Source organism: Bombus vancouverensis, chromosome 18, assembly GCF_051014615.1.
Source record: "Bombus vancouverensis nearcticus chromosome 18, iyBomVanc1_principal, whole genome shotgun sequence".
NCBI classification, from domain to species: Eukaryota; Metazoa; Arthropoda; class Insecta; order Hymenoptera; family Apidae; genus Bombus; species Bombus vancouverensis.
This window is the reverse complement of record NC_134928.1, coordinates 5,178,695-5,205,769: the sequence shown is the minus strand read 5'-3', so window position 1 is coordinate 5,205,769 and position 27,075 is coordinate 5,178,695. Positions and strand designations below refer to the sequence as shown.

General features: G+C 28.9%; 2 protein-coding genes across 3 annotated transcripts; one reads left to right on the top strand and one right to left on the bottom strand.

Annotated features, from left to right (window-relative positions):
- The first annotated feature begins 273 nt into the window (after positions 1-273).
- LOC117160445 (Na[+]-dependent inorganic phosphate cotransporter) lies at positions 274-13,608 on the top strand. Its single transcript, XM_033341171.2, has 9 exons — positions 274-445; positions 556-642; positions 1,895-2,139; positions 2,901-3,137; positions 3,310-3,394; positions 4,405-4,510; positions 4,815-5,076; positions 6,455-6,829; positions 9,700-13,608. Exons 2-9 carry the CDS (start codon positions 633-635, stop codon positions 9,946-9,948), a joined length of 1,569 nt encoding a protein of 522 aa, XP_033197062.1. The 5' UTR covers positions 274-445; positions 556-632; the 3' UTR covers positions 9,949-13,608.
- On the bottom strand, positions 11,806-26,918 carry LOC117160443 (uncharacterized). Of its 2 annotated transcripts, XM_033341168.2 has the most exons (12): positions 26,435-26,918; positions 25,989-26,150; positions 25,684-25,881; positions 25,152-25,271; positions 23,315-23,426; positions 23,104-23,227; positions 22,828-22,963; positions 22,338-22,394; positions 20,821-20,946; positions 20,491-20,744; positions 20,092-20,279; positions 11,806-19,301 (listed from the first exon to the last, which is right to left on the bottom strand). In XM_033341168.2, the coding sequence occupies exons 1-12, from the start codon at positions 26,451-26,453 to the stop codon at positions 19,001-19,003; spliced, it is 1,797 nt and encodes a 598-aa protein (XP_033197059.1). In that variant the 5' UTR covers positions 26,454-26,918; the 3' UTR covers positions 11,806-19,000. The 2 variants fall into 2 exon arrangements, with proteins under 2 accessions (XP_033197059.1, XP_033197061.1); XM_033341170.2 differs by lacking the exon at positions 22,338-22,394 and having other exon boundaries at positions 26,435-26,916.
- Positions 26,919-27,075: the final 157 nt, after the last annotated feature.

The following is a 27,075-nucleotide window of genomic DNA, read 5'->3' as shown; positions in this document are numbered from 1 at the left end:
AAAAGTCCGGTCTAAAATCAAGTACTCAAGAAATGGACAGATATCTCGTGGAATGACCGATTTACAGGCATGCTCTATCAATAAATAAATTAACGATCAATAAATAACGAGCGTAGCCAGACACAAGCCTCGTCGAATAACGAGACAAAGAAACGAATAAGCTTGGATTTTAAACGTACGGAACAGAGCGTAACTTTCGTTATCTACTACTTTTGCATGGGTGGAGGTTCGCAGAAAGATTCCTCAGGGTACGCGTGATTATAGCCGAAGAACAATCATGCAGTATACTCCGCGACACTAGCTGATTAACACACACTTAGAGATACACGAAACGTTTAACAAAATCTGTCAAAGGACAATATTCCTATGAATAAACATTAAAATAAATATTTTCACAGAAAACGGTATACCTCAACACGATTCCAAGAAACGTTCGACTATCTTTGTATCCTTTCGATATTGATACAGAATAAAGCTTGCTTTTATCAATTAAACGTAGAATAAGGACGTTAATGATCTTTAAGATTTTTCTTTAAGAAGCTTTATTCGCGGAAGACATCGCGTGTGCGTAATTTCTTCGTTCGATTTAACTGGCGGAGTATCGTAACCTGTGAGGGAAAGAAATCGACGAAATGGCCAATAGTAAGTAAAATATTCTTTTAAAAAGGAAAATGCACGATTCCACGCGAAGATTGCTGAGTATCAGTAATCGAAATTGCACATGAATGCAACTGTACTGAAGAGAATGATCATTAACTTCAGTCATATAAATTTGAGATTACAGCTTTTGTAATTAATGTAAATATCTGTTCGATTGAATTTATTATTATTATTTGATTTTGTATTATTTTATTACACTAATTATTAAGTTGTTTGACTTTTTAATTAATAACGTATTTTATTGTAGTAATCGGAAAGTAAAATCGCAACGTGGTGGAATCGATGTCATGTTATAAATAAAAAATGATCTACATCTACATTCGTTATATGCAAAGAGCTTTGTGTTTTCAGGTCCACAACGTTTTCATTTAATTAGATATATGTATATAATTACAGTGTATTTATGAGATTCATGTGTAGTCAATTGATACATTATTTTTTGAAATTAGTCGCTTTAGGGAAAGAAAGAATATTATAAGTCACATTTATTGCACTTTCTAGGGATAAAAACAAAAGAACATCTTAAACCTATCGATTAAATCTATCGATTGTATCTAGAACTATCTTCTAGTTACTATTTATTGTAACTAGTGCATCTGCATATGGATGGCGAGCGCGAACTCACGTTGTCATTTTCAACATTATTATTTTATATATTCTTTATTTTTTATTCGAGTTGGACAAACTTTCCTATGTTTTCTATTTAATTCATCTTTTTAATCATCAATCAGATTTTTCGATAAGATTCAGATTAAGAGACCATACATACTATTAGGTAATTATAATTTATTATATTTTTGTAGTTCTTGAAAATAGTTTCAATAGCTTGAATACAAAATTTTAGACAATGAATCATCTCCTTGATAATCTCGATCGATAAAACCAGCGTCCTTTAGCACAATTCAGTTAATACTATTAGTGAAATCTGTTAGTGAAAAGTACTGTTAGTGAAATAATACTGTTAGTGAGTTACATGTTATTGGTATTAATAAATTCTTTTGCATAGCAGAAACAGGTGTGGCAATAAAACAAATGAAATCGAAAGTTTCAAAGTAAAAGAATTGCATTGTATGTATATACATGTATATGTAGATACTGTACTTTATTAAAATTTGTATTTCAGTCGATTCAAATTAATTTTAAAATAATAGTTATCCAATTCTATTATAAAAAATCAATACCAACTATATTTTATTGTACATGAATGTGTTCAAATAACTTAAATGCATTTTAGAAAAAGAACTGATATCATGCCGGGACGTGCTTTGGTATCTTGTTTTCTGCGGTTTCGCTATAAATTATATGCTGCGGATCAACTTGAATCTGACGATAGTAGCGATGGTAATACCTCGTCCAAAGCTGGCAACAAATTCTCAATGTGACATCGAAAATCTACGGTTATACAATAAAACAGACGATAGTAACAACACACTTGAGACTACAATATCTGCTACATCACACTCGGAGCGAGATACTATTGTACGTATATTTTTATACTTTTTCTGTATAATAATAATTGTAATTGTAATTTCATCATTTTCTGATGATTATTATATATTTCAAAATTCATCTTTTAACATTTTCATGTTCATATACTTCAACAAGCTTCTGTAGTGTCGAATTATTTTCGGTCTGGCTTAACATTTTCGAATATTTTAAAAAATATGTTTAAATATTATAAAAGCAAGTTTTCATATATTCTTTCATTTGATGTCGTGAAATAAAATAAAATCTTTTAACGTTAAGATAGAACAAATACTTAAATAGTTTACCTTAAAACTTGAAATATTTTGTGTAAAGATGTTTATCACTTTTTAGTTGATAAATTGATACCTGTTGATTTTGTGATTTGAAAGTATCATTTGTTCATCTATTTGAAAATAAGTTACTACTATTAAAAATATACGTATATATAGAAACATATATGTACTTAATCTAAAATTAAGCCATTTTTTATTTAAAGGCATATTAAGAAAACAAATTCGTTTCATTTAAGATTTCATTATTGAAAAATTAATTTCAAAAATCCACAAAGTTATTTTATGAAAATGAACTAATTTTATAACTCATATTTATATAGATAATATAATCCTTTAATTCAATAAATGTAAATTGTGTTGACAAATGTACTAATTTAAGTTAGAAAAATTTACCAAATGTCCAGCTGGACAAATTGTAAAGTACAAATTAAATAATAAAAAATGTACTAATGATATTTCTGGGTTTGAATATTGTTTCAGGACGATGATCGATTTGCATGGACCGAGCATCAGCAAGGTTTAGCTTTGGGAGCTTACTACTGGTTGCATTGGACATCGCAACTTCCTGGAGGGCTTCTAGCAAGACGTTATGGTACAAAACTTGTTTACGGCTTAGGAAATCTCTTAACAGCGATTCTTGGCTTCTTTATTCCGTTTATGACCCATCACCACCTTTATGCTCTTGTGACACTACGGGTTCTCCAAGGCTTGGTCGCGGTAAGTCAACAAAAGCATTAAAACTCGATGAAATAAAAATGGGTAATATTATAATTAAAATAAAATATTTCAGTAATAGTCTAAATTTAATTGTGAATATTATCTATAAAACTATCGTTGTTGTTCAAACGAAAAATATTCAGACGGTTTTCGATTAAAATTATTTATTTAGGGTGTTGTATGGCCTTCTATGCATGACATGACCGCCAAATGGATTCCTCAGAATGAGAGAAGCAAATTTGTTAGTTCCTATTTGGGTAAAGTATCTACAATGTCATAATACATATATGCACTTATCTATATGTATATTTAATAATTATATATAATAATTGTACATATTACTATATATGTATATTTCTAACAGACAATTTGCATAAAATATCTGCAATATTTTATGATATTTTAGTGTAACATAATAATTATTATATTATACACATAAATATATTTTAAGTGTTTGATTATGAAATGATAGGAACGTCTGTTATCTACAGTAGAAATGTTTTCTAAATTTTAACGCTTATTTTAAAATAATGAAATATCAAAAGGATTTGAGGCTTCTGTCAGAAAAAATGCATTGAACTTAAAACTGACGCACTAAATTTTGTTATCTTGGTAATATAGCAAAAAAGACAATTGCAGTGAAAGTTAACTAATTTAAGTTTATATGTACGTTAAAAGTTAATTGTCTATATACCAGATTCTGATATATAGAATCTAGAATCCTGATTTTTGTTAGCACAAAAATATGTCGATATTTTTCGACCATTTTCCTATTGAAATTTGTCATTCTACATTCTCGATTTTTCCTAATACGAGCAACTATTGTCTTTCAGGTATACTGTGATTTCTTTGTAATCATATAATTCTAGTATTAACTAATTTTAGTTACGAAATATAAAGTGGTCTTTCTTATGATCATAATTGAGACATTGAGAGGAAAAGTGGACTAAACCACATCTTTCTGAATGTGAGATTAGGGTATTCGTTTATTCTAATAAACTGTATTAATCATACAAAAATGAAGACATTCGTTTCTTCCAAATCAGATCTAGCTACTATAACAAAATTACTTGTTACACTAATTTGTGCTCACATTTATTGTAGACGACAAATTATCAAGTATATTGTGTAGTGGGACTAATCCACCTGTACTCTCAACGTTTTAATTCTTAATTACTCGCATCATAACGACTGAAGTCATTTCTTAAGAGAAAAAACTGCTAATGGTTCCGCCCTACGACAGATTTTTAAATATGTCACTTTTCAGGTAGTTCTGTCGGTGCTGCTATAACTTATCCCCTTTGCGCAGTTGTTAGTAGTACATTCGGTTGGGGCACTGCATTTTATATAACATCATTACTTGGAGTTATTTGGTAAGATCATAGCACAGTAGTCGTCAAATTTGCTTTAACGTCAGCTTCTGATTTTATTGAAAAAGAAAGTTCTTGGACATTTTTAATATTCAAATGTGTAGTGTATAAGAAATTGACTAACTTTTGCTCAAAACATTTTTTTAGTGGATTATAAAAAATGAGTGAAAAATGGTGGTTAATCTGAGAGGATAATCTTACCAAAATATACAACATTCTTTATACTACACTATACTATACTTTATACTATACTGTAATATTCTTTATGCTACAAAAAACAGATCTTGACATAAGAAATAATTCCAAGGTACTGTTTCTGGCTATTCCTCATACACGACTCACCTCAGCAACATCCTCGAATATCTGACGAAGAGAAAAAATATATTTTGGAACATCTTGGTAGTTCGATCGACGAAAAACAAACTGTTATACCTTGGAAACATATACTGACATCTGGTCCAGTTTGGGTTACAATCGCAGCTCACTGGAGCGGAGCGTGGGGCTTTCTCACCCTAATGACTCAAGCTCCAACTTACTTTAACTTCATTCACGGATGGAATATCAATGCGGTAAAAACATATCCTCTGAAAGATAATTTCGTAAATAGTTTATTTATTTCTTACAATTCTATTAAAATTTTGTGATAATTTTATAAAGTATGACATAAAATGTAGATTTCATATTTATAGAACTATTACTTTAATTTTCAATAACATAACCACTGTTCCTTCCGATTTTTTGAAAATGAATTCCTTCGCGAAATACGATAATATCAACAAAAATAAATCTTTAAAATGTCCCATTTCTGGAACAAGGCTAGAGGGTAAAATTGAAAATTTCAACTAAACTCCACTACTTTGAGTGCACTCTTCATCAGTATATGAGGTCTAACGTTATCTTATTGAAAATGAACAATTTTTTTTTATCAATTCCCTTTAATTCTCTTCAGTAGTCGAAAACAGCAAGTAATTATTTAGTAGTGTGGCTTCATCGCAGATTTCAATAACATTGAAATCTCTACGATAGCATTAACTGCTACACATAAATTTAGTGCAATCTATAACCCATTAATTTTTCACCTTTATTGTGTAGGTTAGGTTATATTAATAGGAATATGGTCACCGTTAAGCGTGTTCGCCTACGCCAAAATACACGCCACAATGAATATTCGTAAGATAAATTAAAGAAAAGTTTGTCGCAAATATCTTGGAGACTAAAACTGAGCGGCGATTGCATGTATAGAAAAAAGTTGTTGAGGATGATGGCCTTGACAACATGTTTCAAGATCATTGAAATCGGTGAAGAGGCTACATTTCTAAATAATTATCTTGCTATAATATTCCAAATAATGTCTTGCTCAATACAACGTATAAGATATAAGTAGTGGTTCTGAGTGAACGATTGAAAGATTCAGTTTCAGAGAAAAAACGAATCTGTAGATAACATATACAATATGTATTAGGTTATGCAGAAAGTGTCTTTCTTTCGCAAACGTGTTTTTTACAACAGTGCACCAAGTTTTTTACAAGTGCACCATTTCACAAACGTGAAACCAAGTCTGTGAAATGTCGCGGTGTTTATCTCAACAAAATAAAATGGATCGTACGTAATTCGACAAAATAATATAAAACAAAAAACGTTGTGCCTCTATTATTTCCTTATAGAACGAAAGAAACTTTTCAGACAACTTAATACATATATAGAGAGGAATCTCTATTACGTATCTTGTGATAGCAAAGCCAAAAAGACGATTATTTGCTATATTTATATATATATATTGTTATTAATTTTTGTCTGTCAGCTACAAAATGAGATTGATTTGCATAGATTTCTCATTCAGTAACGTATTCAATATTTAGATTACTTAAAAAATAAAATAAACCTCTACTTGTTATTATTTAAACTTGCTCGGCAGTTTACTAATCAATAATGAAAATTTGTTTGCAGACTGGACTTTTGTCTGGAGCGCCGCATATACTAAGAATGATTTTCTCGTATTATTACTCGATCATGAGCGACTGGCTCATACGTACCAACAAAATGAGTCTAACCAACGTTAGAAAACTGGCTTTGTTCGTATGTACTGGTTTGCACGGGATTTTCATCTTGGCTTTGGGCTATAGCGGCTGTCATCCGACGCTCGCGGTGGTCTTCGTGATGGCGGGAACAGCTGTAACTGGTGCGATATCAGCTGGTCCCTTGGCCACTTTTGTGGATTTGAGTCCGAATTATGCTAGTATTCTTCTTGGATTTTGCGGAATGATAGTAATAGCCTCTGGATTCATTTCACCAGCAGTAGTTGGTATTTTGACGAACAATAATGTAAGTATGAATATAAAGTAATTTTCTATTTTGCTTTATATGAATATAGGTTAGTCCTTTGCAACAGCATGGATATAATAATCCATGCAGCATTCGAGATTTTATCTCAACTAATCCATACTCAATAAGCTAGTTTCAAAAGTTACCTAACAATTGCACACATGTTTACATTTTCTTTAAACTAAATTCCGACATAAGAGAATATGATTCATATGAAATTTTAAATCATAAAATTTTAATAATTACTTTTTTATTAATGATCAGATATTACGATGCTTAAATTCTAATACTTTTCAAATATTTAACTAACTTCAATATGGAAAAATATAAACACAAAAAATTGCTAGAGTATATGTCAATATGAACAGTGATAATGCGAAAAGAATGAACGAAAGAATCAATTCTGTTATAGTCAAAGGTATTTGTGAGCTGAATGGTTTCATTTTCATTTTTTACGCTTTGAGATAAAACGTAATGGCAAATATAATGATAAGATATATGATAACGCATATTTTGATACATTTTTCATTAACAGGTATATCTTTGCAATTTTTTATCGTTCTTTTTTTATAACATTTAGAATTGTATTCATGATCAAGCAATAACATAAATTAAAGTACAACTTCCGTACTAAATTGCGAATTAACATGATTCTCGACAGTTTTAGAAAATTGTCAACATCGTAGAGCTCTATTTCTTCCTAAACTGAACAAAACTTGTTCATATATCATTTCTTTTCTATCTTTCAGAAAGCTTTTATCAGAACTTGATATCATATATTGCTTTTATTTTTCAAACATTTAAAATTTATGATTCTTGTTAAAATTAAACTTTCTCGGTTCTTACTTTAATTAACTTAATACATATACATAGTTGTTTCGAAATACGATTATCTTAACCCTTTGCACTGCTATGTGGAGTGTGACTCGACATCAGTTTTTATCTCAGCAGCTCTTTTGTCGAATCCCACTCGACATTCTTTCATGTCCACCTTTTTTTTGTGAAACGTGCGAAAGAAAAGCAGAATTGGATCCTGGAAATTGTTTCAAGATATATCATACACTAAAAAATTACTTTCGCTTCGAGTGCCGCTTATAAGCGCCTATAGGCGGCGTCCGCGAGATGACCTGTGGGTACGAGCGCCGCTTATAGGCGGCGACCACGCGACGAATCCTGGGTTCGGTAGCCCATATATCGGCAATATATCAGTGCCATCTGTAGTCAATAATATATTTTTTCGTTATCGGCAGAACATTTTCTGTTGATTTTATTGATATATTGGATTAATCACTTCTTAAATGTTACTCATTGTTGAAACAATATCAAAACCTTTTACGCAATATATTTCAAACATCCAAACGATCGTATACTGTTTCGTGCTAAAAAATCTGTTAAATCCATTGACAGTGAGACGGTATTTCATACACGGTTCTTACAAGAATTATTGTTATTTAAGACTTAGGAAAACATGTACACAGCAACCACGTATACTGTGTGCATTTCTGGCGCGCGTTACCAGCTGGCGCCGGCTATTTATTTAAATTCTCCTATTTTTTAGTTAAAGTAAATTTCAAATGAAACACTTAAAAGCGCTGGGATCTGCTGGTAACGAAATTGACATAAAATTCGCAGTGCAAAGGGTTAACACTTAGCCAAGCACGCGCGCCACAGCAAGCTATACGTTCCCACCGCGCATTTTTCCAAGTATCATGTTTCCAAATATTCACTACTTGAAAAACAAAGAAGTCTAGAAATTATTTAAGTGATTAATTATATTTGCGGTAATGATTTTATTTAACGATTCCACATATTGTTTATAGAAAACACCAAATTAGAAGTATGTATTAAAAGTATAAGAAAATATAGGTAAAATTGAAAACATCAAAGATGAGTAAAGATAAATAACAGGACTTGAACGTGAAATTAAAAATTCATAATGCAGTTTAATATTTTTTTACAGCGTGGTATCGTTCCATTATAATTTCATTTAGTCATAACTGATAGTGTAACTTTTTAATAAAATTTAACACCGCTAAATTGGCGTATTTTATTATATACTTTATTATATACTGTACTTTATAAAAGCAGTAAAAGTGGCGCAATTAATTGGGAACAATTCCAGGTAAACAATAACTGATAATAACAACAACAAAAACGAAAAGACGTCAAAAAGGGAGATCTCCCCGTTCGGTCATGCAGCTATGTGCTTCACAAAGGGGAGATCTCCCTATTCAGTTGGCTAAGTGTTAATTTCCTGTAGGTATAATTGCTTACCTTTAATTATTTCCCTCTTAAACACTCTTTACTTACAGCAAAATGCCTTTGGTTCGTTGAAAATTATCAAATTAAATACAAATTAATATTGTTTCCATACACCAGACTAGAATTTCCTAATTAATTTATTCCAATTCTACAATAGATTTGTAAACGTTTTTTTCTAACGAATTATAATTTATAAAAATAATAAAGTTACTAACATTAAAAAAGATTCCATTGTATACTTACTTAATACTTACGCAATAGAAATAGAATGTAGAATAGAAATAGAAATACTATGTAAAAGTATATAAAACTAAAAAATCAATGCTAAATGTAAAATGACATTATTTTGAAAATTAAAACGGTGCTATTCCTTATTATAATATTTATATAACATTTTACAACAAATTACAACATTGTATAAACATTATAATATGGAATAATATAGTAAGAAATAATGTGTATATTTGTAATTTGAAACTGTTTAAAATTTCGTAAAACATACCATTATACAAACAGACAGATTTATATTACAGACCAATACATACACATTATATTGAAAAATAACATTATTTGAAATATCGTTTTATCATTTACATTATTTTTTTCAGCAAACTGTATCGCAATGGCGATTAGTTTTCATCATAGCTGCTGTTAATTCTATCGTCGGGACTGTTATATGCTTGATCTTTGGAACATCGAAAGAACAACCATGGAATAAGTATGGTAAGTCAAACAAGCAAAATGCGCAAGAATTGCAGAAATTGACAGTGACGCCATTTATAAAAATCGAAGAGGAAAATCAAAAAAAGGATACGAGCGAAAAAGATGGAATGGTTACGGATGAACAAGAGAAATAAATACACATGTGTCCGAGTTATTTGTAAAATGAAATGAAATACAACATGTGTTCACGACTAACGATAATAACAATAACGTTTACCTCGGTTTTTCGTGATTTGCAGTTGAAGGAATTACCAACTGAAAGAATTCTGATAAGAAGAGAAATTAGAGAAAAAAATGAAAGGGAAACGTATTGTTCAAAATTTCATACCTCTCAATTTTTAGAAGACTGATCAAATGTCGCGTATCATAATAAATTACAGATCATGCTCTAATTTTGAATATCAATGTATTCTAATCAAGAATTTCACATTAATTTCATCGAATTCATAGAAAGATCTAGTGTTTTATGTTTTGCTTAATAAACTTAAACTACTGTGTCTTCCTAATATCTTTACAAGTTGTTAAATGTGAAAAATTATAATAGTCCACATATTTCCACATAGAAATGTTGAACGATTTAGTTTACTAAAACAATTTAACATTAAGTATAAAAATAAATTATTTAACAGGTTGATTTTATCGTTGAAATACATCAACTCTGAGTATATGATATATTGCGCGGAAATTGAAATCCTTAATATAAAAAGTAGAAAGAAATGTGTAGGAAAAAGAAAGACAAACAGCAATTGATCATGCGAGATACTTGCTGTATAAGTTTGTGAGTTTTTGATAGTCTACACAAAAATAAATAGTTTCTTTGTTTCATTAAAATTAAGTAAAATTAAGAAACAGAACTTCTGAAACTATTGCAACTGTTTGCATTCTAATGACAACATGTATGAGCGCGATAAAAATACGTGAACTTTCGTTCTGAAGAAAATCGTCATGAAATACCGAAGATCACTCAAGTGTGACATACCGATTTTGATGAAACTTAGTAGACACATACCATAGCAAAAATATTTGTATAATTTAATTTGTATAATAGAATTTGTATAATATAAAGAAGGTGAAAACAGCTGTCAAAGCAGGTATTGAAAACGTATTTTCTAAAGTATGTGGGAATCTATTCAAGACAGAGAACTGATGTCAATAGGCGGTGTGCGTTATAGCATCTTTGTATAAATCCAGGTCAATTATGGCAAATGACCACCGTGTGCGCCGCTTACTATAGAATGCAACAATACAGACCACCCTTGGGATGAGAATTTTTATTACACTAGAAGTAATGATATATGTTTATTAAATATTTCTTATTTAGAATAACACTAAATTAAATTGCAAAGTTTTGTTTTCCCGCTGGAAAATATAATTCGTGTAAGCAAATTTCGATAATAATTCAAATATATTCGTTGAATAGGGAAAAATCAAAATTTTAATTTATCCATTTTCTGAGTTTAAATGTATACTCGACATAAACACATAATAGACCTTTCAAAAATCTGTTGTTTCTCGTTCAAAGATACAAAATTCGTGCATTGTCATCACTATATTTTTTACTATATTCTGTATCTATAAAATTTTATCAAAATCGGTGCGTTACACTTGAGTAACGTAAAGAGATAATAAAATGATGTTACAATACTTTAGATAAATAAAGATAATCAGGTTTTAGGTATTTGATTCAGTATTGAAACTAACGTATGACATGAACATACAAGAATTATATGAAAGCAAATAATTAGTAAAAAATTCATCATAAGTATATACAATTTATTATCCGGCTTGTTAATCACTTTCTGTAAATCTTTTGTTATAAAAAATTAAAGATAAAGAAACCACTATAAAGAAAGAAATTAATCTCTTCTTAAAGTTTCGATGCTACCAAACTATTTTAACAAACTATTGAAGATATTTAGATTAATTATAGCGAAATTGGAATTAAAGAGGAAGGAATCTTAATTGGGTATGAATATGTTGATAAACATAAGAACAATGGACCTCTATTTATTGAAACGATTTTTCGGCCATCAAATACCAGAGATCTTATTACATAAAATTGAATTTTACACCACGAAAAATTTTCATTAATCTAAACTGAAAGTAGTTGTCTATAACTTACATAAGAGTTACATAACAATACATGCAGTTTTTGCAACATTGCATTACAGAAAAACATAAATTACACGATGTGTTTATAAACTGTTATTTATAAATATATTTTAAACTGTTTTTAAAAAATTATTTATCAATCCTAATATGTATTTCTACTATATTAATATGTTAAAACATGCAATAAGATTTATAGTTGAAATTTCTTCTGATCATTCAACCGATAAAGACAATTTGTTACTGTACAGATTGTATGCAACTAAATATCAAATTTTATTTGATAAACACATCGTGTGTAACACTTTTACGTACAATATTATTGCAGAATTGTCATCAGCATCTTTAAGAAAAAATTAATTGTAGTAAAAAATGCTCGTAATAAACAAAAGTATACGATACTGTTTGGTTCTTTGCTTCCAGAGCTTACTATGTATCTCTATTGAACTTCTTCTAATAAGACTTCAGCGATACGTTCGTTCTTCTGTTTTCCAATTTTACAATACTTCCTTAACGATCTATTTCGTAACAAAATCAAATGCTATGGAACCGATTTATTTTATACTATGGCTCTTTCCACGTATTATCTTACTTCACGCAGAAAAGTCCAGATAGTATCACAGTTTCTCTTCCGCGGTGAAGTAACTTACTATTAGATACAATTTCTTTACTTTTCCCCTGTAGACATTACAATCCTAGCAAAACGCCATTGGCAATGGGTACAACCAGAATATTTGTCGAATAATTCGTAACTTCTGTTCTCTATAGCCAGTGCAATATTACAAAATTTTATTTCGCGAAATTAATGGCATCTAAATTACATAAATTCTAATATTTGTATACAGGATGTCTCAGTATTGGTGGTACAATCGACAAGGAAATGATTCTACGCGAAAAAACAAATGGAAAATATAGAAAAAGATTTTTTCATATGACGCCTGCTTTCAAAAAAATCGAACTTGAACATATGTCAACTATATGTAATCTTGTCTACTTTCAGGCTAGATAGGAACGAATAATCGATAAGAGGCTACTCTACAGATGAAAATAAGTTAAAAATATAAAATAATATTTCTTCGGAAAACGCTTCGTTTGCAAGTAAAAATTTGAAAATTAATCTATTACACCTATACCAGGCCAATTCTGACCTGCACATGTTCAGAATCTATTTTCTTGAAAACTTGGTCTTAAACGAAAAATATTATTCAACATTTTACATTTATCTCTAGAATACCCTCCTGCTGACTTACTTACTCCTTACTTATATTCAATCGTTAAATTTTCAAAAACAATTTTCTCGAAAACGAAGCATCAGATGAAAAGAAAATTATTCTATATTTTCCACTTATTATTTTATGTATTGGTTTTATTATCGATATTAGGACACCCTGTATAAGCTCGATATATAGATAATCGAACGTGATACGAAGCACATGTAGGTGAACGTTCTATTTTAGAAAAATCAAATTGTAAAATTATCGTTGAGAAAAATGTAAACACCACTATTTTCACCACATATATATATGTATTTGTCAAAATTATTTATTAAAATTACCTAAATAACTTCTAATGGAATCTTGTTAGGTTTAGGTGTTTATTAGATTCAAGTGAATAATTCTTAATCATAAGAGAATGAATTTAATATGAATTCGTTAGGAACAAATTAAAAGTCCCTAAAGAAGTGACTAATCTTGATAAAAAAAAATAGAAAACGCAAAAGGAAAAAGCAGTTAACAAAAAGGATCAGGAGCAAGGAAAGAAAAGAAAAAAGAAACGTTCGAAAATTTGGAAGACAACTCGACTTATCTTACGCATATATGCATAACTTTTCCATAATAAATGTATTTACTTAAATTAGAGAAAGATATGAGAGAAACGTATTGTGAAAAGATTTTGGTAATACCCATTTTACCATCTGACTATATCGGGCATTTTTTCGTATTCGAGACAGATAACACCAAAACTGAAATGCCAAAATCTTACTTAAAGACATTCGTGGTTAATGATTTTTTGGCCGGAAGACTACTCGGATTACAAGCTAGAAGCATAGATCTTTCATTTCTGAAGTCTTCAAGCTCGCTTCATCGCACACTATGTACTAAATAAGCATTCACAAGTACATTTGCCAGTTCTTAAACTGGAATCGTATAAACGTTCAGTTTGTGAAGCAATGGCGTGAAATAATGCAGAAAACGATTTCTGTGGCTTAGACATGTTCCTGAACGGACAAAATTGAAATCCATTGCGATTATATGTTCATTATAGATGCTAATAAATTTCTTTGAAATATAAATTAAATGGACGTAGTTATACACTATATATGTATGCGTATGCAGTAGTATTTGCAATTTAAAACATACCTACATATAAATAGACGGAAAACACAATAGTGCGACTAGTGTTGAAAGCGCGTAATACTAACGTAAATATATGTAAATACATAGATATTTTGGAAGCTCGAAGTTGACAACCTCGTCGCTTAAAACACAATATGTAACAAAGTTTTGTTCCTTTCGTACATAATATTTTAGGCCTTATATAGGAATCTGTATTATCAGGTAAATTGAATTTAATGTTTCACCACGTAATAGAATTCACGATTTATATATTATATTATGTATTATATACTAAATATTTGAAATAAAGATATATAGCTATACGTATTTGACTATATTTATAATAATACGTACATATATATTTGATAGCTGATACTCTCTATATCTGATAGAATTTTCTTAAAAATGTGCTTCTACGCAACAAGTGATACTTTTCATCGATTAAATTGACCTGAGGCCCCCCTACCGTTAGAAATCTTTTACGCGTCTTTATCTTTTTCTTCTGTTTGCACGCCCACACGCACATATATTTAAAACAATATAAAATAGCATTTTCGAAAAGAAAGTAAAATTCCCTAGACGTATTTTAACGGTTCAGTGGAACGCACCAAACAATGTAATTGTTTCAAATGTAACGGATGAACGAATAAATAAATAAATAAATAAATAAATAATGACTTTTGATTAGCGGTCAAGTATCATTGAAAAAACTCGATCAATGTCACTTGTAAAATTTGCAGATTATCACCATGATGGTAGAATTGGAAGGTTTTAATGCTACCAACGATACGTATGTAGGTATATTTAAATGTATATATACTACTTTCCTAAGTTTTTAGATTTATGCTCGAATTGAATATTTCAATGTCACTTAAATATAGAGTTCTCGTATACTACCCTGTGCTTTAGAATCTATAAAGACGTTAAAATGCGAGGAAATTACATTTAAAGTTATTAACAAAGCTTAGATATTATCGAATTCTTTTTAAAACAATTTTCAAGTATTTGAATATCCATATTGGAATTTCAAATAGGCAGTAGAATTCAGTAATGTTGGTCTCTAATGCAGAAGACAGCAATATTAATCTAGAAGATAAACGAATAAAACATTCTCGAAAGAAAAAACTTATTTCTTCCCGAATATTATTATACATAATTATTACTGTAGCAATTGCTTCTAATACCAAATAAATTACAGTAGTGATAAACCAAATGCATCGAGATAGAATTGAATAATAACATAAAGATATTCGTTCATCTTCCAGAAAAACCTATCTTATTTCTGCACTACCCAAATATATTGAACACATTGGCACTTTAATTAATGTTAATTAATTGTACAATTTTTAATATATTTGGTGCATATATCATCGCCCAAACGTTTAATCGCACCAAAGAAGTTGGAACAAAACTGAAAATCAAATCTATCAAATTTTAAATATTTATATTACTTTTATACTCTGTGTTAGAAAAATGCATAATTCATAATAATTCGGTTAATTGAGAAAATTTTGTTAAATCTATTAAAATCAGACTTTGGATTATTTATCATAGGCATAATCTACTTTGGCAACGTGATAGGGACAGAATCAAAGAAAATAGATAAAAAAGTACGATTTAAAATAAGGAAAGAATTTATATATGCTAAATGCAACAATATATTGCACAGAAGCAACGAAGAAAACTATATATAAAAAAATAAAAGTCTTATTTTGTACATACAATGACCGTGAAATCTTTGATTAACGCTATCTAATAATTTTAAAAAACGATATCTTTTAAAATACATACGTATATATGCACAAATAGTTACTTCTAAAATATAAATATAATTTAATAATATTGGCTATGTATGTATCGATATCTCATAAACTATCCATCGTAAAAGTGAAAAAGATACATAATATAAAGGAAATTCCACACGTACTTCTTTTAGCTCTGAAATTCATACTCATTTCTAAATAATAATTGTATAAAATGATAATAAAAACATTTAAATATTATATATTGTTTACTTATGAGAATGTATACTGATTTATTATATGTATTAACAATTTGATTTTGTAGGGCTATACAATCAGAATATATGAATATGCAATATCAAGAAGAGGAAACAGTTAAGCTAATTTTAAGAGAATGAAGCACGAACATGTAATCACAACCATCTGTAACAGATTGCTTATCATTTGGAAATATGTAAAGATCATCTATTTCATAAATATACAAAATATGTACATGACAAATTATGTGTATCTTTAAATATAGTACAAAAAGATAAACTATAAAGCTGTAACAGATTTTAAATATGCTGTAACAACAATAGATACATTTTAACAAACTTCGCAGAAGAAAAATGAGTTCTATCTAGCGTTTCTACATATCCTGACAAACATCTTTTCTCCATGTTATCATTTATGTTAAAGTGCTAATCATATAATTGTAGTTGAATAAAAATTGGTCTATGTTAAGAATTCTAAGTAAAAAAAAAATAGATGGACATTTACAAATGTCAAAGTAGCGACAGCAATGTAATAGCAAAATAATAATAAACTTTAAAAAGAACATTATAAAAATAAATATACCGCTTTCTGCACTCAGAGATCATATACTAAAACAAAATATTTCATAATTTAGAAATGAGTTATTATAATATAAATATGTACATGTTTTTAATATCACCATATTTTATATAGCGTATATTCTATACAGGATATATCTAAGATTAAACACCATCCTTTAGGCATTTTCGACAATCTACCAAAAAATTTTTTGAACAAAAGTTAATCAGTTTTCAATTCGCTACACATTTGGATATTAAAGATTTCCAAAAAATTGTTGACTTCCTTAGATAGCACCATATATTTTGGACTTGACAGAATTATAATTGACATCAAGACGAATCTACGACCTACTATACTATCACCTTGAGATGACTTTGAAATGAGCTGGAAATCAGAAATTTAGTAATAGTACATTGTAACGTGTAATGCAAAACGGTATGATTGTTATTGTTAGATTTGTTTAATTTACTAGTTTCTGAATGCAAAGTCATCTCAGAGTCATTGTATAGTAGACTGTTGAATTTATTTTGACGCAAACTACAACTCCGTGAAATCCAAAACATATGGTACCCTTGACTTTTTTATTGGATAAAATTTTTGGAAATTTTTAATATTCAAATGTGTAGTGAACCGAAAACTTACTAACTTTTGTTCAAAACATTTCTTTGACGAATTATTAGAAATATCTGAAAAATAGTGGTTAATCCTAGAGGACACGGCCTGTATATGCAAATATTTTGCCATAACTCAGAAATCAAATTAAAATTTGTTAAGAAACAAAAATCTATGTTTGTTTCAAAATCTTTCATTCAAAATCATAACACGTTAGAAAGTAAACATATTTTATAATAATAATTAATAATATAACTATTAAGATCAAGTTCTTAATCTCCTTTGAAGTACGATTAAAGTTTTGGGCGGCATTATTTATTTATATTTCTTCCTTTCATCAAATTTGAATGTATAGATGTATTTATTATACGCTTCATGGAGAAAGCGGACAGATTTGTGTGAAATGGTAATATACTCTGACAAACATATAATAGTTTGTAGGACAATTACTTTTTGAACGATAATTTGATTGTGTTTAGATAAATACTGCCAAATGTACTTTCTGCCCTTACTCTTAGATATCATATTCTACATCTAAATTATTTTTCTGACTATACCGAGACTTTATTTAAAGCTTTCTGTGGTTCCCATATCTACGTTATTTCGAATCCTGTCTGCTAATATTCAATAATCAAGAGCCTCATTGCTATAATTTAAATTACATAATTATTTCAAAAGTATGGTTCTTTCATTTCAAAAAAATGCATTGTGTAAAAATTTTTTCATGATCTTGTGTTCAAAAGGATAAAGATGGCACCAGTTTTAGAATCATTGAACTGATTTTTCTCGAGTACATAAATTTCTCGATATTATACTTAAATAAATACAATATTCAATAAGCGAGATATGAAAAGTACAAAGAGTATATAAATAATTCTGCAAAACCATACATTAATATTCCATCAAATTATATAAAATTACTGTTATAATATGTTAGGAAATGAATAAGTGTAGCAATAATCGAAGCATCAATATTATAAATATATTATTAAATAATATTGAAAAGTTATATTCAGATATAAAAATTGTAAAAATATTTTTCAAATGGCCATATCGAAATAAATTTTAAAAGTAAGCTAGCACTTTTATCAATCAAATACATATTCCATTTTTTTAGCAGTTTAGAAATTCTTTGAAAACGATTTGGAAACGTGAAATTGAATTGTCCTTGATTCTAAAGTCACTAGATTAAAATCATTCAAACTAACTACAATTCTCTTAAATAATTAAAATGCACTTGGTGCATCTTACTTTATGACCATTATATATTTGGTCACGATCTTATTTTCTCCTGCTTATCAAGTAAATAACTGATCCATATCACATTAAATGCGACTTAAAAAAATACAAGAAAAAAGAAGAATAAGCTATTCCTTAAGTAATTCTGAATTATGCTGTTTGTGCGCTAATTGAAACAACGATTGCTCTTAACCAATAAAAGAAGTTGGTCCACTTTGCACTGAAAAATCGACGATACGATATAAAAGACACGAAATGATGATACTTTTACCAACTATCACATAAAATGCTGTCCGGAATGAAATAAAACGAGCATCAGAAATTGTGTATTACACATTAGTAGGTGGGTCCATAGCACAAATAATAGATTTCATTACACTAGCAGCAGCTAAGGACGCGTAAGGCTGCCATTCCTTTATACGAGAGCCATCTTTATAATCAGAAATACCTCGAATAACGGCAAAACTTTCACGACAATTACCCAAAATGCTTTCGACTACAGCATCCATCTCTGCATCAAAGGCAAGGGCTCCAAATCGGGCTGCAAATTTCTGTCTAAGCTGATCATCGCGTGCAATATGTCTGCCAGATGCTACAGGTGCTAAGTGAATTCGTGGACAGCCATTTGTTCTGAACATAAAAGAACATAATGATAAATGTTGACAAAAGAGGACCTAGCATTAATGACCTTCATCTTGACATATATTATCAAGGACACTCACCTTAAGTGTGAATCTCCAGAAAGTTTTAATCGTCACTCGTTATTCCTCAAAAAGTTATTGGCAGAAATATATTACTACTACTATGTACATTGTATTCTACCTATATGTAAATATACGTATGTGATTATAACCGACGCGATAGTCGCGTTTATATCCCAGTCTTTATTTGATAGAAACATCATGTGCGTTGCTCGCTCGCTTGTAAAAATCTAATCCAACCCAATATCAATTCCACAGACAAAAGAGGCCCGATTTTTAACCAAAATTCTTTTTTCTTAAAAATTCCTTGCATATATGTAGAATTGAAATTGGGTTGGACTAGATTTTTACGAACGAGTAGAGCGAGCGATCAACGCGTGTAGTATTTCTTTACTACATTGCTTACTTTACTTTAATTTGCTTTACTTTACATTGCTTTTTATAAATTCTTTTTTGTTAGTAACCTTTTAAGAAATAACGAGCGGCGGCTAAAACCTTCCAGAGGCAACTCAGGGGAGTGTCCTTCACAGTATATGTTAAAGTTAAGTGCCCTTTGTCAACATTTACTATATTTGAAAAGGGAAACACTGCTGAAGATTTTATAAGATTGTATAACTTTAAAAAAATATACATGTATATTTACTTAGGTCATAATTATGATTATATGCTGAAAAATAATTATCTTATATACTAAAAATAACATATTAAACAGCAATAACCTTTTATTCGCCGCATCTGCAGGTGCAGTAGGATGTGCAACTTCAATAACATCTCTTTCGCCAATAGCCATGTATAACTTATCAGACTCTGGTGGAGGTGGTTTAAAATCATGCTCCGTCTGGTTAGTTAAAATATCTGAACCTTCCTTCAGGTACGTTTGCCATGGAGGATTTGTCTCATTCTCTGACTAGTAAGAATCATTAATAACTGTACTAGATTCTTGTTGCAAATTTGAGGACCTATGCAGACGAGCGACTTTTGTCCGCGCAATATCGGTGCGATCATATGCCTGTCTTTGATGTTCGTAATTAGGAAAACAAAAAAAGACATATGATCCAACCATATCGCGCGGGCAAAAGTCGCTCTTCTGCATTAGGCGTAAAAGTGTAACAATCTACCTGATCTTTAAGATTAACAGCAATTTCTTGAAGACATAAATTTGGTGGGCAATATTCTTTGGTTTCAAAATGATAATCTCCACTCTCATTTGTCTTTGCACTTTCACAATAAACATAAATATACTTTTTATTAAGAGGAATAGGATAAGATATAACCACATCACCAAGTCGCACGTGTTTATTATAATCTGTATAATGTGGTACACCTCCTCCAATTCCAATTAAGAAAACGAAATCAACTTTCTGAAATGTACCTACAGAAAATGTAAAATATTTGATTATAATCAAGCATACCAATTATAACTAAACCAAGAACAATTTAAATGCTACCTAATAATCTGGTAGTTGTATTTCCTGCTGCAGTCATTGCTTCTCTTGTATGACCTACAGTGGGTAACTTTGTGCATACAATTCTGTGTGCACCAATATTACCTAATGTGTAAACATTTGACTCACCTATAACAAAAGTAATCTTATTTTGCATTGAAATAATCCTCTACCATTACTAATTTTAAAATATGTGTATGATACATGTGCACTGTGCTACTATTAAGAAACTGGTATTGTATTTGTGTATGTATGTTGTGACTAAATTGATTAAAAATGACTCATTCCATACAGATGCAATTGTGTTCAGTACCTATTACTAGATATAAATATAAGTAATTCATATATTTATCAGTATATCAAATACAAGGACAGATTAAGAAGTTTCCGATATGAGAATATCAATAAGAAATAAAGCGAAAATAAACTCCTAGCGATGACACCAAAAACTTATCAACTTATCTTTATAATTTTTTTTTAGTTGAAAGAAGTGATAAATAACTATCATAACACATTTGTATTTGGTATAAAAAATATAGTTGTAAAACTTATCATTTAATTCCTACACACTCTTCCTATTTTTAGAAAAAGTTACTAATTGAACTAACATCCCACAAATAACTCAGTATTTTCCAAACATTTATATTCATCTAATCAATGTATGTGTAAACGTACATATAATAATAATTAAAAATGTATAATATATTGTTGCGTATTTAGTACTGGATTAATTAGATAATAATACACAGTAAAATGCATATATATATTACACATATTAATATCATTATATTATAAACTTATTTATATATAAAAATTGTGTTAAAAGCAACGGAAAATAACATTTAGTTTTGTAAGTGTTAACTAGTTATTTGTTTTAAAAATGGAAGTAATAATTCAAAGAAGTTAATACCAGTCTTAAGTAGAAGGAAATAAAATGATATAACAGTATCTTTTATACAAACAAAACACATAAACAAAAAACACATGAACAAAAGATATAACCTGTGATAGTTCTGAACCATACCCATTTAGTCCTAGTGCAGACATGCCTCTTTCATTGTTATGATTGTGCTACAATCATATGCTTATCTTTACTGTTCTTAACAGTAATCCCAACATGGAATTCCAACCATGTCCTTAACAGGCACAGCAAAGAAGGACATGTGATCGCAGCAAGATCGCAACGGCAACAGTCGCATGTCTGCACTGGGCTTCAATATGTGTGTGTTATAAATTTAACTTAATTTGCTAATATTGCTGAGAAAGTAAATGGTTGAAGATGAAGACATGATACATGAGATGATAATCTGAATGAATTTCATTACATTACAGCAATATGGTATGTATATTGTTTCTGCGACATCGTCGAAGTAGTATTTTAATAAAAATATCTAATAATATGTATTTTTCACAGCATAGTGCCATTGAGACACTTCATTGCTTTGAATACAAGCAATTGGCAAGCTATAACGTTAAAGGACATTGACACGAAAGAGGAACTATATTACAAATTACTTTACCAAAACGACATGTCACTCGCGGTACTCCATCTGTCGCATCAGGTGAGCTTGCCGTACCTAAAGTTTCATGCATTGTCATATATATATATATATAGGCAGTACATTTTGTACCTTTACCGCCAACTAATATATGATACTATAATTATAATACCGTAATGCAAACTAGTTAATACAAATTCTTGAATACACTAAAAAGTTCCATAATTATACTTGAAATTCGAGATTTCTTATACATACGTTAATTTCCAAAAAAGATAAAGAGACCTTAAATAACGTAAAAAAACGTAAATAAAGTCTGCTTTGATCTTAAAATTTGACAATATCATTTCTTTATATTTAATCATTTAATATTAAAATATAAACAACAACCTGTATCTTGAAAATAAATTATCATATCATATTATTTTATATTCCTTCTGCCATATGATTGAAGATTAATTCATAAAATCTATGTGAATAATTATGAGTTATTAAATGAAATATATCTTACCAACAGTAGTATAACGAACAAATGTTTCTTTGTTTTCAATCATAGAATCAACTGCCAACTTTTCACAATACTGTGCAGTAATAATTGCTATAGTAGGTTGTTTTGCACTTGCCATTGTTGGCATTTGTTTTACGACCTAAGAAAAGGTAAGAAAAGAGATACAATAATTTTTCATATATAATGTCCAATAATTAATTACCACAAATAATTATACATAAAATAGTGCATTGACACTATACTATAAATTTACTGCAAAATAGTAAAAATAAAATTTACTTGAATTTGGGTATCTTGGTGTACAACTCTAGTAAAAGCTCCATGCTCCATCGCTTTAACAACACCCTTCTCTTGTAATTCTTTTAATTTTATTTCGACAGCAGAAGGATCCCAACCATGTTCTCTACAATAATTACCACACATTGTTTACAATTACATTAACATCTTTGTGCAAAAATAATTAATAAAATTCTTATAGTAAAGATCATACTTTGCTATATCAGTCACTGTAATTGGATTTGGATAAGCAGATTCAATAAGTTCCAACACTTTTTCTAAAGTCAGTTCAACTACCTGACCAATAACTGTTTCATCTGTTGATACTGTCAAACAAAAAAATTAAATATTATCACATTCCATTAATATATTTCATGATTCTGCAAAATATATATAAATGCTCATTAAAAAGTAAATTATTTGTGATAAATTTTTCAGTTTTTTATAAATAAAATAAACTACAGCCTTTGTGTATCTACTTGTGTGTGCTAAACATATGTGACATCAAACTTAGAATAAAAATGTAATTCATATTACCAATACTTTTTGTAGAATTGATAACATAGAAATGAAGTGTAAAAATTTTATATGGTAGTAAGTGACCATGAATACTATTTATAAACACATTAATGTTATACTAAGATCAAAGTAACAATAAAGAGTATTGCATATGGTATAATAAAATCACTAATATGTATATGTTAAACTGTAAATAAATCTTCTGAAATGCTTAAAATATATACTTTTTTACAAATAATAATGATATTTTAGACATAATAATTGATTATATTACTTTCAAATGTATAGTATTATTTTTTATCATTTAACTTAATTAGTTTTACATTGTGTTAAAATTTTGAATTAAACAAAATAACAATATTATGGCATTCATAATCATGCATTCATATTACAAACATGATATACTTCATGAATAAGATATGTACATATCTCTAATGGTGTATATCCAATTTTTCTTTTTAGTCAATCAATCCATATTTTATAGGAGAAGAAGCAAATTGAATAATCACAAATGATTGTTTTCATTATTAGGTAAAATAAACACTAAAATATATATTAAATGTTTAATATTGGATTAATGCGAAAAAATCATGTTAAGCCAATGTTGTTATAACTACTATATTGCATGAACCAATAAAATATGTATTTACCGGTCAATGTGCAGATAAACAGCTTTTATATATACTTATTTTTTCTAAAAGCTTTTGCACTATTTTTTCAACATACATATGTTTATCACTAGTTATCACTAATAAAGTAAATAGCAATAAATTCGATAAAATTAGAATAAAACTAAATAGATAAAGAAATTCTATGAGAAACTTTTCTTCAAGTTTTTGACCGGCAAATATTCAATTGTTATTGTATTTTATATAATAGCCTGCATATAAAATATCGAAAAACATAAATCGTAATAAAATATGTAATTTCTTCATAATCTCCAACCTGATTTCCAACTAATTTTCTTATATGGAAGAACTGTGAACAGTATATGACCAGTATCAGCTGTGAATAACAGAAATTAAAAATAACACATTTATTTCATATAGAATGAACATGTACATATATACAAGTAACATGAGCAGCACAAATGTTAAATATACATTTCCTTTAGTTTCAGTTGTAATGTATACTTGAGACACACTGCTCCAATATCTTTCAATAAAGATCACTTAGTTCAATGAATCAAATCAAATAAATCTTGGTACTACTCTTTACTTCGAAGTTATTTTAATAATGTAAAAGAAGTATGTGTGTAAAATAATTTTCATGAATGATTAAATGAATATATCAGTAAATTTGTCTGAGAATAATTTTTTAATATTGAAATTAAACAATTAATACAGTTATGAAGTATGATATGTATATAAGTAATGATGTTTTCAACTAGAACACTTAGTTGTTACTTGTTAGCTTATATGATATCATTTACAAAGAAAAATATTACTTAAACTATACAAAAATTTAAATAAAACATAAATAAAATTAAAAAGATATTGTAAAATTAAAGAGAATTGTAATATTGTACTTACATGGTCTAGTTGGAAGATTAACAGGTTCTTCAAGCTGTTTTAATTCTACTTCTATCTTTTTAATTGTAGAATACTTATGCAACATTAGTTTCATTATTTTCTTGATAAATCCAACATAATCTGTAACAAACCCATATAGCTTACTGGAATTAAATATACTATAATTACATATTACTATAGTACTACTGAGAGAAATATCTGGTGACCCAATTGTACTATTGCAATATAAGTGCACAAAAAAGTTTTTATATTAGAAAATATTTATTTGTATTTCATATTATTTTTTAATCATTTTATAGTTATAATAGTGTTCTCACTACCTGAAACAATAATCTATATATTCTTTCAGAATGATAATATAAAAATAGATTATTGTTGTTTACCAATATGTAATGCTTAACAAAATTAGAACTAACTTATACTTATATACTATAATAGATCAATATTCTATATATAAAAACTTGATGGTTTAATTATAGATTATAGACAGTATTATAATTTATATGTTATCAACTACTTAAATAAATTTTACCTCTTGGAAATTCTTGAGGTGTAACTAATTCTCTGAAGAATTCTTGTGCCACACTTGGGTGTTCGGCTTCTGAAAGTGTATCTACAAACCAAAACTGAAGAGTTCTAGATTCTTGTGTATGTTTTCCACTTTGAGCACTCACTAAGAATACTCTGAATTGTAAGCAAAGATGTGCTGGATGAATTTCACCATTTGTAACTATAAAAATTTTATGATATAATATTCCATTAATGTTGTAATATTGGTAATATTTTGTCTATTAACACTGTTTTTAATATATCAAATAATGATAGAACTTTATGTACCAGCAACTGCTTGTTTATTAATAACTATTCCTTTGTGATCTCCTCCAGCAATATGAACGTTGTTTTCATTTCCATTTTCTGTTGGCGGTTCTAAAGCCTGCCTTTCTATTATAAGAGTTGTAGAATTTGCAGTCTTACATTTTGGTGTCATGACAATGTGTTCTAATAAATGAAACATAGGAAAAGAGAATTTGAACAAAGCTCATCAACACTTCACAGTTATACATGACAAAGAAGTAGAATTATAGAAATCATATATTATTTTATTTAAATAAAAGAAATATATCAAAATCAATATAAATTCTATAAATATACATATATGTTACCAGTTGCTCTTGTTACTTATACAATTACATAAAAAAACAGTTCGTTATATTAAATTGTAACGTTAAATTACATTTAATAAAAACTATTTGAAACAAAATCTTTATCTTTTATACACTGACCTGTTTTTTTATCATCCATTTCGAATCGTTCACTTTATCTGTTATCTGACACAAGCAATTTTTTTATAGCACTAAATAAATAATGGATAACAAGAACGCTTAAATCCAATAAAATATGCAAGCTACAGACTTGAACTAGTCCACTCAACTAACGACAACGTCGTTCTCTGCTGTTCGACTTTTTAATCGCCTCCTTTACCATCCCACCACGGGTATCGGAGCTCGCGCCTCGCGTCTGTCAAAACGAAAACCTTATATAACCTCAATCTCCTTATCCTATTTAGTCAACCTTCCTTTCTGTGGACGTAATAAAAACAGTCTTTAAAAGGTAATGTATAAGAGAAAAGATGAGCAAAATTCATTAACACAAGAAGTAGTTGATATTAAGTGATCGACTTGAATACTCAAAATAATTATCGATCGAAATAATGACAAGACACAACACATGCCACCGCCCTGCACCATACTTATATTTAACTATGACATGACATGTATAATCTATATTACAAATGCGTCATTTTTGTTTTTCTCAACACGAATATACTATCACTATGTATGTATGTATATGTGTATATATATATATATACCATACCTGTAAAATATGACATACTACTTATATACTATATATGTGCATATAGCAT